General features: G+C 50.2%; 1 protein-coding gene across 1 annotated transcript in view; it reads right to left on the reverse strand.

The window, feature by feature from the left end:
* SH3BP5 (SH3 domain binding protein 5) overlaps window positions 1-15,504 on the reverse strand; it is an 81,000-nt gene that overhangs the window by 44,217 nt on the left and 21,279 nt on the right. Inside the window, exon 3 of the mRNA XM_060099449.1 lies at window positions 8,987-9,115. Within this exon, the coding sequence (XP_059955432.1) occupies window positions 8,987-9,115 (129 nt within the window). The remainder of the gene's footprint in view (window positions 1-8,986; window positions 9,116-15,504) is intronic.

Genomic DNA, 15,504 nt, shown 5'->3' on the forward strand with positions numbered 1-15,504 from the left:
GTGGCCGCCCAGTGGGAATGTGACCAGGATCACAGGGGCGGACGTCACTGACCCGGCCTTCCTCACGCAGACAGCTGCCACCCAGGCAGGCACAGGCTCAGCAGAAACAAAAGTGACCGGGAAAGAGGGAAGCAGGACGAAAGTGCACTCAGGTCCCAGGAGGGGAAGAAGTTTCAAAGGGCCACCGATGACTTGGCAAGAGCCTCCCAGGTGCCCCAGGGCAGCAAAGGCAGGGAAATAACTGCAGACGAGCCCAGCCATCTCTCCTTAGCCCTACGAGTTGATTATTCCTCTTACCTGTTCCCATAAGACGTGTCAGGGTGTGGTCAGGCTTCCAACAGTCCCTAAATACCGTCAGAGGGCCAGCACCAGGCTGCAGGCAACAGCCAGAAGCAGGGAGATGGGGTTTCAAATCTTCACTCCTCTCCACGGGGTCTGTGGTCTGGGCACGTTCTGTTACCTCCCAAAGTCTTAGTTACTGTCCCCTCCGTGTGACGGCAGTAATGATACCATCGCCTGGCCACCCTCTGTCAGGCCCCAGTGGGTTCATGTCCATAAGGGACCCACCCCTGCAGGCCCAGGCACCCCACAGATCCGAATAAATGAGGGCCGTGGGAGCCCCTTGATAACCTGACTTTCTCTAAGCCTCAGTTTCCTCCTCTGCAGAAGGTTTTTTAAAAGTATTGCCCTTCTTCCCTGGTGGCGCAGTGGTTGAGAGTCCGCCTGCCAATGCAGGGGACGCGGGTTCGTGCCCCTGTCCGGGAGGATCCCACATGCCGCGGAGCGGCTGGGCCCGTGAGCCATGGCCGCTGAGCCTGAGCGTCCGGAACCTGTGCTCCGCAACGGGAGAGGCCACAGCAGTGAGAGGCTTGCGTACTGCAAAAAAAAAAAAAAAAACAAAAACGTATTGCCCTGGTGCTTGGGAAAGTGCCTGGTGTACAAAGAGCATTACAACGACCCTCCTTCCCCTCCTCCCCTCCATCCTTGACCTCTGATGGCTCTGTCCACACCCTGTCTTCCCGGAAACAGTCACCTCGGTGCTGTACACGCCCAGCGCCCCCCTGCAACATGCCTGCATCACTGTGAGGCTCCCACTCGGGCACCAGGTGCTGCTAGAACTTTTAGGGGAGGAGGAGCTCACCACCTTCTCCCAGGGCTACACCCGACTGCGCTTCAACTGCCTGCTGCCTCTTCGGGTCACAGCCTTGGAGTTCTCATGACTCACTCTTGGCAGCTGGTTAACCACTGAATCCGATCCAGCCCCCTCCACGTCCTCCCAGATCAGATCACAGCACGGGAAAGGCGCATGTGAAGGCCCGAGTGATGGTCTCTGGGCTGCGAGGCTACTTTCCTCACCTGTATTATGGGGACACGTGGTGCCTGAGACACCGCTGGACCTCCAGGCGGAGCTGCCACCAGTACGGACCCGACATGTGGCATCAGGGCCCCATCAGTTTCTCCAACACAACTGAGCCCACCGTGGCTACTCTACCCAGGCAGGAGGCTAGGCTGAGGCTGCACCCTCCCTCATCGGGCCATGCGGTTCCCTCCCTGCCTGGTCCTTCAGCTGCCCGAGGCCCCACCGTACACCCCTGGAGCTGACGGACTCAGGCCAGGTCCTGTCCATGCCGGCTCCACCCTCAGATTGCGGCTCCTCTGTCCTTGACCCAGACTCTCACATACTCAGGGGCTCAGGTATGTTTCCAAAGCTTTACACACATGCGCACACACACCGTGACCTCACTCCACCGGCCTCCTCCACACACCGTCTACACCTGTGCCATCTATACCTGTTCTCTAACAGATGGTCCTCCCCACTGGGCTCTCCACTTGTTGAGTATGTTGATCCTCATCATTCAATGGATTCCATATTTGTGAATTTGCCTGCCCGCTACGATTTATTTGTAACCCCAAAATCAGTATTTACTGCCCTTTTGGAGTCATCCACGGACCAGCCCAGAGAAGCAAAAAGATGTGAGTCTTGATGTGCACGATGCCAGCTGAGGCCAAGCAGAGAGGACCCCCTGCCTTCTGTTCCGGCTGTCAGGTTGCAAACACCCATCCTTCTCACGGTCTACTGAGTGCCACGTTTTTCACATTTTTGTGCTTTTCGTTGCTGGTTCCTCTCTAAGGTGTCCCCCAAGCCCAGTGCTGAGTGCCATCTGGGGTCCTCCCTAAGCACAGGACAGCTGTGACGTGCCTTACAGAGAAAATACGTGTTTTAGATGAGCTGCTTCCAGGCGTGAGTCATCATGCCGTTGGCCATGAGTTCACTGTTAATGAATCAACAATACGGTAAATCCAGAAAAAGGAAGAGGAAATGTGCAGATCCGTATAAGACGCTGCTCCAGTAAGCACTAACGTCAAGTCTGTAGTGCAAGATGAAGCCGTGGAAACGCGGCTAAATGTGTGGCAACAATGCCTGAGAGGTCACGACAGAAGCACAACACGGTGTGGGGCTGAAAGCCAGAGAATTTTTCGGTTCTGTCACCCAGGGGCAGGGAAATGTTCATCCCTTCTGGGCTAGCGTTTCATTGTAAAGAAACAGTGTATAGAATTGATTATTCATAAGACATATAGATTAAAGAAGGTGTCTTTAAAGAGAAACATACATAAAACAAAGTTGTGTTTGATGAAATTGTGACCAGAGGCTCTCAGGAACAATCCTGTTTCCCTGGGAGCAATGCTTCACTCCATTTCTCAAATGAAGGGGGAAGAACCCCCCCCACCCCCCACCCCCCCACACACACACGAATGCAGATCAGTAACAAAGATTCTACTTTTGCCCCAAACATTCCATCCCACACAACTTTTATAAGACTGCTAAGAGGGGACTGTCAGCTCTACAGGACAGAGTCTTTCTTCTGTTCTTGATAAGTGGCTAAAATAGTACATGAAACTTAGTAGGAACACTGTAAATATTTGTCAAATGAAAGAAAATAATGAATTAGAAGAAAAAAAATTCATGGACAAGTAGAGTATAACCTGTATTGACATACACTTGCATTTTCGTCCCATCTCTGCAAAGCCCAGGCTTCCTGTTCTCCACTTAGGGAAGGTCTTCTGTAAACAAAATCAATGTCCAGATTTCCCAACAACAGAAGACTACAATAGTGATTCACATAAGAATTCAGGGGATTATCCGACATATTTGGCTTACTCCTTTCATTGGAAACATGACTTCCCTTCCATTCAAGGTCCCCGCCACTCATCCGTTTGGGCTTGGAGGGCTTTCCATCAGTCGCAAGGTAAGTCAGCTATCCCCTCATCATCATTTTCGATCCTCTGCCACATTTTATCTTCACAAGCAAACTGGTATGTACCCCCCTGCCTGGGGTCACCCTTCTGTCTCTACATCTTCCATATCCCCTCCCAGCCAGCAGAGGACTGTTTCTTCTTCCACCCACAGGGTATTTTTTTGCAGTGGCGGTGGTGTTTTTGTTTTGTTTTTTAACATAGCAGATTCACCTTGGAGATATAATATTTGATAGAAAAATACATCTGGAATGATAACTTAACATTCATTTTCTTTCGTCCAAATGCTTTACATGAACTAACTTAATCACTGTGGTAAACTGCAAAAATGGCCATAATACTTTGCAGGTATTTTTGCAGGTGGAGTTTATTTTTTCCCTGCCTCTTGCTTTTGGACGAGCCATGTGACTTACTCAGACCAGCAGGACATTAACAAATGTGATGCAAGCAGAGGCTTGGAAAGGGCTTGGCGTTTCTGTTCCTAGAATCCCAGCACCATATGAAGAAGCCCACACTAGCTTGTTGGATGAGATGCACGTGGTCCAGCCACCCGACACCTCAGCTGACAACAAGTCAACTGCTTGATAGATAAAGCCATCCCAGATCAGCCAATGCCCCCAGCCAACCCACCAACTGACTGCACATTCATGAGATCAGCCAAAACCTGAGTTCAGAAAGCTTGCCCAGCAAAATCATGAGCTAAATAAATGTATTAAGCCACTGAGTTTGGTTTGTTTCATAGCAACAACTAACTGATACACAATTCTATTTTAGAGATGAATAAATTAAAGCACAAACATTAAGTAACCTGCAGAGGTCCCATAGCTATTAAGTGGTAAATTGGGATTAAAAGCCAGGTAGTCTGGCTCAGAGGCCAAGCTTTGCCAGTGGTCCTACAGTTAAGTCAGCTGAGTTTCAAACATTTCCCCAACCACTTACTTCCCCAAAGGAGATTAAAGCACGTGGACTTACCTGATCCCATAAACACAAAACAGGCAACTGTCAGCACTGGATAACCCTCACTATTTTGCATTTATGCTGCCCTTCAGGGTTCCAAAGTCTCCTGACACATTCCAATCATTTAAAAATCTGAAGGTCCACCGATGGATGAATGAATAACAAAATGTGATCTACACATACAGTGGAATATTATTCAGCCTTAAAAAGGAATGAAATTCCAACACAGGCTACAACATGGATGAACCTTGAAGACATTATGCTAAGTGACAAAAGCCAGTCACAAAAGGACAAACTCTGCACAACTCCACTTACATGGGGTACTTAGAGGAGTCAAATTCAGAGACAGAAAGTAGGACAGTGGTTGCCAAAGGCTGGGGGTAAGGGAGGAGTGGGGAGGTATTATTTAATAAGTACAGGGTTGCAGTTGGGAAAATGATAAAGTTCTGAAGGCAGATGGTGGTGAGGGTTACACAGCAATGTGAATGTACTTAATGCTACTGAATCGTGTACTTAAAAACAGTTAAGGGCTTCCCTGGTGGCGCAGTAGTTGAGAGTCCGCCTGCCGATGCAGGGGACACGGATTCGCGCCCCGGTCCGGGAAGATCCCACATGCCGTGGAGCGGCTGGGCCTGTGAGCCGTGGCCGCTGAGCCTGCGCGTCTGGAGCCTGTGCTCCGCAACGGGAGAGGCCACAGCAGTAAGAGGCCCGCGTACCGCAAAAAAAAAAAAAAAAAAAAAGCAGTTTAAGCGGTAAATCCTATGCTAAATACAGTTTACCACCATTTTTTAAAAAGGAAAAAAAGCACAAGGGTTGGGACTGGCAGTGATAAAATGACAGGCCCGGGGCCACTGTTGGACTAGTTAGAATACAGGGAGCAGAGGAAGCAAGAAACTCTCTGCCATTCAAGTTTGCTGAGTCACACGGGCTCCACGCCCACCCACCCCCCTTCAGAATGTCCCCTGCCACACACTGAAGGCCAGATGGGCTGGCAGATATGTCAAAGCCACGTTAAACACAAGCTCTGGCTCACAGACGAAACCCTCAAATAAATCAAAGCCAGTTTCCTGCCCCCACCTGGCCCAGGAGACAAAACAAGTGCTCGGCCCACTCCTGGCGGAATGTGGATTGGGTTTTCAAGATCACAGAACTGGATCCGACTCCTGGTAGGAAAATGAGTTGACATCAGGAACAATAAAGTCAGTGCAAATTTCTGATGATCAGACACAATTCCTACTGGCCCAACAATCACAAGTCTTTGTAAACTCTTTATGGAAAACCAAGCTGTAGAAGTCTTTTCCTTTGTAAGTCTCTGCTGTTCGCTGAGACTCTGGATGGATGGACAGGAGCATTCCAGACATTATAAAACCATCACTACAGTATTACCTCTTCTTTTTTGTTTTTTAAAGGAGGTATACATCAAGTATTAACAGAAGGTGTGGGGACTTATTTTCTTCTTTTTGTCTATTTTCTGAATTTTCTACAATCTTTTTTTAGTGAAACCAAAATCTAAGATCATACAGGGATTCCATCATCAAACATTAGCTCATTTAAGTCCTAAGGACACCTCAGGACTCTCACGGTCCATGACCATCACTGTTTCACTGTTTTCAGATCACTGTTTCCACAGAGACAAGGATGCTGAGGCTCTGAGAACGCAGTGCCTCATGAGACACACTTGGAGGAGACGCTTTGAAGGCAACTCTCAGAGACCATCCCAGCTACACACAGTCAGAGGGGTTTGTATATATAGAAAGGAAGGGGTGGGGGTAAGACCAGAGGAAGAAAACAGGAAGCCCCACTTGGCAGCAGCTAGGGGGAGGCCCCGTCCCCTTCACCACCAGAAAGGTCAGAGACAGACTCAGCCTCCTGGCCAAGCCCAGACGGCCCACCATCCACAGAGATAAAAAGTGACATCCTCACCCAGCCTCAGCCTCTGAGAGCCCTTCCAGTTCCTCGGCCAGAGACCAACAAGGTCCCTTGGGGCTAAGGGGTAGGGGTCACTCTGAGCCTTTTCTACCCTTCTTCCTGCCCACCTGCGAGAAGGCAGGAGTTTAAGGGGGGTTTGCAGGCATAATGCCAGGCACGATTCCCTCAACATCATCCTGGGCTCTGCCAGCTGACGGAGAGTCACTCAGCCCCAGAGTCTGTATCACCTGATGAGGCCTGATGACTCAGTGGCTTGCCCACGGGACTCAGTAACTGTACGGTAATTGTCCTCACTGACCAAGAGATGAGAGGAAGGCGCAAAGCCACACTTCACTGCTGTCCAGCAGTGGGACCCTCCCAACGTAGCTCCCTCCTTCCTACCTCTTTTTCCATCAAAGAGGATTGGGGTGAAGAACAAAAAGGGAGTGGTGTGAAATCTATTCCAGTTGTGTCACACCTAACTGGGGACCCACCCACCAAATGAGATTTGAATGAACCCAACCCAGATGAAGCTGGATTTGCCAGTCATGCTCCCATCCCTCTGCAGGGAAGAGGGCACACAGCAGGGAAGAAGTTGTGAGTAAAGCGGCAATGGAGAAGGAAAGCTCAGGATGCCAACGGAAGGCCGGGAGGAACATCTGGTCAACCTCATCATTCACTCATTGGTTCATTTGTTTGTTTCCTCAAGACTTGAACACCTTCTGTATGTTGGCAATGACCCAAACAGACCAACTTCCCTGTCTGGGAATTTGTGGAGTTTCACTACTATAAACAAGTAAACAATAACAGGTCGGGGGTGAGAAGTGCTATGAAGAAAAAGCCAATCAAGGAATGAGGGCTGGGGTGGCAGAGATGGTGGGCTGGCAGTTGTCATTTAAATGTTAGCCCAGGAAGGCCTTGTTGATAAAGTGACATCTGAGCAGAAAGCTGAAGGAGGTGGAGTGGACCATGCAAATCCTGTGGTCGAGACAGCAACAAACAGGGGGACCAGCAAGTTCAAGACTCTGAGGTCGGAGCATATATGACATCCGTTCAGCCAAAGGAGGGTAAGGCCCATCAGCAGGGGCTGATGGCCAAACGGCCAACCTCCAGAGGCCCCTGAACGCAAAGGTCCCTTTACCAGCTCTGCTCCAAAATCTGAGCTCAGGGGACCCAGTGGGGAAACTCCCATGGGGAAGCCACTGCCGAGGCTCCAAGGGGATGCTTTCACAGACCACTGTGAAATCACCCCACGGCATGGGGACATGGATGTTTTTATGTGTGTCCTCAAAGGGACCATAAATTCAAGTGTTGAAGACTTTCAGAAGAGGAGGTTTCATGACCTCCTCAGCACGGACCCAATGTTTACATTAAATTATCAGAAATTTCTCCTCAAACCTAACCAGAACCCTTCTCACTGCAAGGTCAAGACCACTACCACCCTGGGCTATGGTGGGTGAGACACATCGCCAACGTGGGGCACTTTGAAGGTTGTGGCACAGGGCACTTTGGAGGGAGGATGCCTTAGGGTTGGGGAGCTTCTGGGGACTGGTGAGCACCTTCTGGAGAAGGGCTCCTTCTCTCTAGAAAGCTACAGCCTGGGTGGGGCCCAGAGGAAGGCGGAGAGAAGGACGGCTGCTCAGGCTTGTTGCAGGCCAACAAGTCATGGGCACTTGGATGTTGTACAGCCCAGGGCAGCAGGACAGGGAAGGAAGGGTTTTGGGCAGCTGGTCTGTCTAGGAACAAAGGCCACATTATCTGGCAGGTTCCAACGAGGAAGCTCAGTTCAGCATTCAGAGTGCAAAACCCAAATACGTAGCTAGAATCTCAGCAGAACCACCAAAGCGTCAAGGGGATCCCTGATTAGAAATCTGAGGGGTGCACGGAGCGGGGCAAGGAAGAGGAATGCCCAAGTCCTGGCCCCTTATCCTCGATGGCTCCCGCCTTAACACATTGCTGGGGCTTCGCTTCCCAAGGGCTCACTTTCCCATCGCCTCCCCCCACCCCACCCCAGCCCAACAGCACACTGCGCACACACAGTGGGGGCCTGCCGTGGTACCTGCACTCACTGAGCAGCTGCTTACAGGTAGAGACCCTGGGAGGCGGCAGCATCTTCTGTCTCATAACACACAGCAGGGACAGGAACTCAACTGGGACCAGCTGCTCAAGAGTCACCTGAGCAGGAAGCCCCCGTGTGGGCCAAGGGGTGTGAGAGCCCCCAGCCCAGGGCCTGGCACACAGCAGGTACCACCATGTGTTGGAAGCTCTTTTCCTTCCCATTCACAGGGCCTGCAACTCAGGCTGGGAAGTCCCCACATCGGTGACGATCCAAGGAAGACACTCTGAAACCAGCAGCCCCGGCAGTCGCCTGACCACAGCCCCTCTGCCGCCCCTTTTCTGGTCTTGGTTCCTCTGTTGCCTATTTGGGCTCTCAGGACAAAGAACCAATGTTCCAAGAGAAGCAGATAGCTAATTTCTCCCAAACCAGGGAGGAGAATATGAGTGGGGGGAGCGTTCCCCCTGCTGTCCAACAGGCAGTCATCAGGGAGGGCGGAGGACAAGCCCGATGTTCTAAGCACAGCCTCTGGTCCGGCCGCCTGGGAGGTGGACCTGGGTACCAGTTCCAGCAGCAAGGCAGCAGCCCCTGGTAGGTGCATCCAAATGCCAGCATGCTTACCCTACTAATAGTACCAAGAGCAGGAGTGAAAGCAACCTGCAGTGGGGAGGAAAACAAGGGGCTGACTCCAAACGCACCTGTGGACAAAGCCACGGCTGTCCCATGCCCCTGAGCTTCAGCAGGAGGCCCACGAGTCAGAGGTGCACCCACGGCGCGGGGCGGGGTGATGGGCAGAGCAGGAGAGCTTACCTGCCGCGCCACCCTCCGTGCCTCCCAGTAGGGCTTCGAGTCTTCCACAGCTTTGCCGATTTTCTTCACCAGCTCATCCAGTTTCACCGTTGCCTCAACCAGAACAGAGCGGAACTTCTGACGAATGTCCTGCAGACAGGAAATTGAGGACACAGTTCAGGCTTAAGAAGGAACGTGCGGAAATCTGCTTTAGTTAACCAGAAGCACCCAGAAGGGCCTCCACTCGGCCTACAAGCCCCTGATTTCACGCCTTTACAAGATGGTGTCTAGAGCACCACCATCCAAGAGAAACTTCCACGATGCTGGAGTGTCCTATGAGCTGCACTGCTCAGTATGGCAGCCACTGACCACACATGGCTACTGAACACTTGACACTGACTAGCAAGACTGACGAACTAAGTCTTTAACTTATTTCATTTTAAGTAACTATATTTAAATTTAAACAGTGTGGCCAGTGACTACCTCATTGGACAGTGCAGGTTAGACTGAAAGGCTCCATCCAGGGGAAGATGCCCAGTCCGGCCACCCCTGGCAGCTTCACTCCCTAATGATGGCACCATTTGCTACACTCTCATGATGTCCCCACCCGTGTAGCATGGTCAACATTAAACAGCGGGTACAGATTTCCCACATGCCAGGCCCTGTGCTAGGCCTTGGTCCCTGCTTTCAGGGCACTTCCAGTCTGGTGGGTGAGGGAGGCATTTACAGCCCATCCCAGGGGGTCTGAGCCAGGATGGGACCAGTACAGGTGCCGTGGAACCCAGAGCAGAGAACCTCACCAGGCCAGGTCAGGCGGGCGGGCGGGGGGAGGGGGGCGAGGTTAGAGGGAGACTCGCAGGAAACTTCCAGGGGTTACTATCTGCACAGAAGCCTGAATCATGGATGGGCACCTGGGGAGGAGGGAAAATACTGAGTCCAAAGCAGGTGGCAGACCAGCGCCCCCCGGGTGGGGGGAGGGAGCAGTGTGGCATTTTCCAGAGACTGATGGAAGCTGTACGTCTGGAATGCGGAGAATGGCTAGAGATAAGGGCGGCCACCCCTCCCAGGGATGTCACGAGCAAGGTGGCCTGGATAAGAGTTTGGGAGAGAAGAACAGGCAGGTGGGCGGTGCCAGGGTTTAACCACGTTGTGAAAGTCAGGAAACCAGATCCATGGATGCCACAAGGAGGAAAAAAAATTAAAAAGACAACATTTAGTCCCAGGTCTAGAAGGCCATGTTGGACGGTGGGTGAGGGCTTCAGAGACCCCACGTCCCTCCCCTCTACTCCTCTGCCCTCGGGCACTGGCCTGTCACAGCCATGCCTCGGGGTGTGTGCGTGCGTTTGAGGGGGAAGTGGGTGCCCAGGGAAGGAGGAACAACACATGATCACCAGCCATGGGGCGGCCCCAAGAGCAGCCGGCCACACTGCTGGTAAAACACGTGTGCTCTGTTGGCTACAAAGAGGCTGCCTCACTATCTGAAAACTATTTCTAAACCTAAAATTATATGGGCCTCTTGGGCCAACGGGATGGCTCATGGGGGTGAGGAAGGCCCCGATCACTTCTAATTTCCTTCCCCCCATCATCTCATACCGTGGGTTTTCTAGATGGGTTTGAAAGTGCCAGGGCTGCAGCATATGAAGACATGGTCTTGTATGGGAGCTTCTCAGCTCCTGAGCCCCATCCTACTTCTGACAGAGGCCTTGGCTGCTTCCCCCAGGCCTGTATCCTCCTCATCATCCTAATTTTCTCTGCCTTCCCTCCTATCTGGCCAGGCCTGCAGTCACGTGCTACAGCTACAGCTGCCGAAGACAGAACAAGACTAGGCTTGTCCTCCAGAGGAAGCGCCACAGATGCGTGCAGGCCGCCAGGGACAAGCAAAGCTCCACCAAGCTTCTGTTAGACTTGACTTCCTGTACGTGGGAGGTAACATGTTGTCTAGAGCTCGGGATTTTTATCAGAGAGATGGATCTAATCCTGGTTAAACCTCTTTCTGTGAGGCCCCCATCAGGTAACTTCCTTATGAATAATTTTTATTACCTATAAAATGGTGACTTTCCATCTCATAGGGAGGGCTGCTGGAAGGAATAAGAGAGAATGCAAACGTGAAACACCTACTAGTTCCTGGGCACACAGCAGGTACTCAATAAATGCACACAATTTTTTTTTCCCCCGGCATAAAAAGAGACCCACAATCCTATTAAACACCACCAAGGGGGTGGCTCTGAGGCAGGGGGAGCTGACGTGAGGGCGGGAATAACCTGCTACCCTGTGTGGGCAGAGGCTTGGCAGACGCACCTACACACATGGCTGAATCCTCCCACTCAGCACCCTGGCGGGGGAGGGGCCAGCACCATGTCCAGACCACAGGTGGGAACACCAGGGGCCAAATCAGTCAGCGTGTGACCCAGGGCAGGTCACGCCATCACTCTGCACCTCCTCTGGGAAATGAGAATTGTGCTCCAAACCAGTGGCCTATGGGCCCACAGGCTTAGGGCCTTCAGCCTCTACGCTGTGTACCAAATGTCAGGAAAAATCGTATATTTTTTTAAATGCGGATGCTCACATTTCTCGTAAAAAAAAAAAAAAAAAATTTTTTTTAATCAGATGATCTGGCAAAACTGGGCCCCCATTCCTACTTGGCAACCACTGGCTAGAAGTAAAGGAGAAGACACCCCTTGGAGACTGTCCTTTCCAGCCCCCACGCCCTGTGCCGGAGCCACATCCAGCCTGCTTCACTCACTGAGCTCCCCTGCCAGGCCCTCAGAGACTTCTGATTTGCCCAGAGCTATTCTGGGTACCAGTGAATATAAGCCACCTGCCTGCATGAGGCGGGTACAGGGAACAGATGGACAGTTTCCCTTGGGGCAGACACTTACAGATGCTTTCATTCCATCAGCATATGCAATCACAAACAACCTTACCAGGTAGGTGCTATGGTTGTTCCTTTTTTTTTTTAATTGAAGTATAGTTGATTTTCAATGTTGTGTTAGTTTCTGGTGTACACCACAGTGATTCAGCTATACATATATATCTATTCTTTTTCAGATTCTTTTCCATTATAGGTTATTACAAAATCTTGAGTATAGTCCCCTGCGGGTGCTATGGTTTTTATCCACATTTTACAAAGAGGGAAACTGAGGCACAGAGCAACTAGGGAGCTTGCCGAAGGTCGCAAAGCTGGGAAACAGCACGGCCAAGATTTAAACCCAAGCAGTAAATAAATAAGCACTGTGCAGTGTGATAAGTACTAAGACCTCAGTCTACACACTGCAGTGAACACACAACCAGGAAGGACACACCCAGAGAAAGCACCATTCCAGCCAGGCCTTGGACGAAGAAGGATTTCACCAGAGAAGGGGGCATCGAGGGACCAGCAAAGCGAAGGGTGGCAGGTGGGAGGGCTGGTGGGACAGAGGAAGGAAAGGCACGTGAGCCACACTGAGGCCTTTGAACTCTATCCCACACACAATGGGAGACAGGGTGGGTTTCTCGTGTGAGTCTCAATTTACTTGCCACGTGCCTGTTGTCAGCAATGCTTGAAGAATTCTCTACCACAAAAAACAAAAGTTCTCATCGTTCCCTGGACGGCATGGCTGTGAACAGAGCTTTCCTAGCTGCAACAGTGTAAACTCCGAACACTGACTACAACGCAGTCCCGCTGGGAGGGACAGGGGTGGAGGAGGACACAGGAGGAAGGAGACTAAAGCCTCATCTTCCATAGGGGGTGTCCACAGATAAGAACTAAAACTAAGAAGTCAAGAAGTAGCCACACAAAGCCTACTGTTTAGAGTCACAGAAGTAACAGAATCCAACAGCACATTAAAAGGATCAGACACCATGATCAAGTGGGGTTTATCCCAGGGATGCAAGGATTCTTCAATATACGCAAATCAATCAACGTGATACACATATTAACAATTTGAAGGATAAAAACCGCATGATAATCTCAGTAGATACAGAAAAAGCTTTTGACAAAATTCAACACCCATTTATGATAAAACCTCTCCAGAAAGTAGGCATAGGGGGAACTTACCTCAACATAATAAAAGCCATAAACCACAAACCCACAGCCAACATCATTCTCAATGGTGAAAAACTGAAAGCATTTCCTCTAAGATCAGGAACAAGACAAGGGTGCCCACTCTCACCACTATTATTCAACACAGTTTTAGAAGTCCTAGCCATGGCAATCAGGGAAGAAAAAGAAATAAAAGGGCTACAAATTGTAAAAGAAGAAGTAAAACTGTCACTGTTTGGAGATGACATGATACTATACACAGAGAATCCTAAAGATGCCACTAGAGTCACAGATGTAAATACCTAAATAATCAGCTAAAATATGTTAAACTGATCAATTAAATTGCCTCTAAGGGAGAAATAAATGGGGATGGGGTGGGGGGAGAGTGTTGTTTGTTTTATTTTGTTTTCTGCCCTTTTTAAAATTGTAGTAAAATATCACGGTGGATTTTTAAGCAGAGGCATCACCAGATCAAATCTGGGTTTTACCAAAGAGTGGACTGGGGTCTTCATGTGAGTCTGGTCGGCAGATTCAGGGACCACCAGCCTGGTCAAGCGTGTGACCATCAAAGGGTGTTGGGCCCAGGAAATATGATTTGACATCAGCGTCTCCCTCTATAAAAGAGGCTGTGTTGCCAGAGAGGATGACGCATGGCTGGCTGACAGCCAAGCACCAACAACTTATTCATCCAAGACGTGTTAAAAGCTAAACATAAAGCCAGCCTTCTTCCTGATAAAAGAGTGGGCCTAGTTCTGGTACCATCCCACAAAGGGATGGCTACCTGAGTAATAATTCATGGCTACTCATGGCTACCTGAGTAATAATTCACTACAAATACTGGAGTGTGGGAGCCCACAAACCAAAACCTTTCCTGCCTACCCAACATAATAGCCCTGATTTTCCCAGGCCTCACCCTGGTCCCAGAACTGGTCCCATGCCTGGCCAATCAGTTGGGGATACTCCTAGCCTCAGTGATTGCTGAGGGAGGGCACGGGACTGATCAGAACCAGTTAAGATTTCATTCTGGGACTTTTCTGAAACTATTAGAGGAACTTTTTGCACTGAGATGGCTGAGAAGACGGAATGAAAGCTGGAGCAGACGGCAGCCATCTTGGCACCATGAGGGCAGAGCCTGCCAAAGGCAGGGAGGGAGTCCCATGACACTTTGAGCTCTTGGACCTAGCAATGCTTTACAGTCTAACCCCATACTCCACTCTCCTAGAGCCAAAATAGTGCACACACACACCCAATTGTCCCCCCTTGCTTTATGTTGTGTTTAAGCTAGTTGGAATTGAATTTCTATCATTTGCAACTGAATTAAGCCTTTAAAAAAAACTGAAAAATACTGTATGCCTTAAGGTAGTCACATTAATGTATTCAGGGAGGGGAAAGTCAATCTACAGTCTCTAATGTGGCAAACCACTGAAACTAAATACAGGTAACTGCTGGAGGGCTTCTGCCCCTGATAATAAAGCCATGCTTATAAGGAGCAGGGTCTGGGGAACTTAATTCAACCTACCCTGTATAAAGTATTTCTTTTTTTTTTTTTTTCAATCCATCTTAAGGCCAGCTGGCCACAATTGAACTTGTGTTTTTTGCCTTATTTCCTAGTGCGAGAAAAGACTCGGCCGTGGTTCTTTGTCTCCTACAATTACAGGCAAATGTGTCTCCCAAGATCAGAATGGGGGCTGCTTCCAGGAGTGTCCAGGGAGGAGAGATGGCTGTTTTCCCTACAGTAAGTGATCCATGGAGGGAAGCAGTTCAGAAGTACAAACACCTCAGGAGAACGAGCAGAGCTTCCACCAGTCAACAAAAATAAGCCACATACCAGCCAGGGCTGTTTACCAGCTGATTTTTTTTAGATCAGCACTTGAAGGAGTTCTAAAAGGGCTCCCTCGGCCTGGATGAGGCCTCAGATCTTCCAATCTCAAAACTGTGTCACATCCATCAGGTGACTGAGACTGAGGGAAATTTATTCACGTGGAGAACTGCTGAGGGTGGCAGTCTCCCTGTTTGAATACGTCAGTGTGTCAAAGATGCAGCCCCGTATCAGACAAGAACCTCAGCCCCGCGAAACCAGCACCAGTGTGCCTTGGAAACAGCAGGCAGGGGTCACCACCCTGGGGACAATCCTGTTTTCTGGCCAATCCACTCACCCAAGCCTCGATGATCTCGCCTGTAAGCTGAGAAGGGCAGCCTCTCCCCTTCACAAAGGTGTCCCCAGAACCAAGCGAGATTAGGACGCAATGTCAGTTTTTAAAAATAACTGTCCTACAAATTAAAGATGACATCAAACTTCAAAAGATCCCTAGTAATGCCATTTATAAATACACTGCTTTCTGCTCATGGAAAGATTTCACAGGCATGATCTGAGACTCACAAGGACCCTGTAGGACAGGATGGCCAGGCTCAGCAAGAAGGGTGGTCCCTAGTCTCCAGATAAGAGACCTCAGCCCCAGGGGAGAAGTGCTGGCTTGACCTAAGGTCACATGCAGGGGAGCGTCAGGCTAGCGTCAGG

Source organism: Mesoplodon densirostris, chromosome 5, assembly GCF_025265405.1.
Source record: "Mesoplodon densirostris isolate mMesDen1 chromosome 5, mMesDen1 primary haplotype, whole genome shotgun sequence".
Taxonomy (NCBI): domain Eukaryota; kingdom Metazoa; phylum Chordata; class Mammalia; order Artiodactyla; family Ziphiidae; genus Mesoplodon; species Mesoplodon densirostris.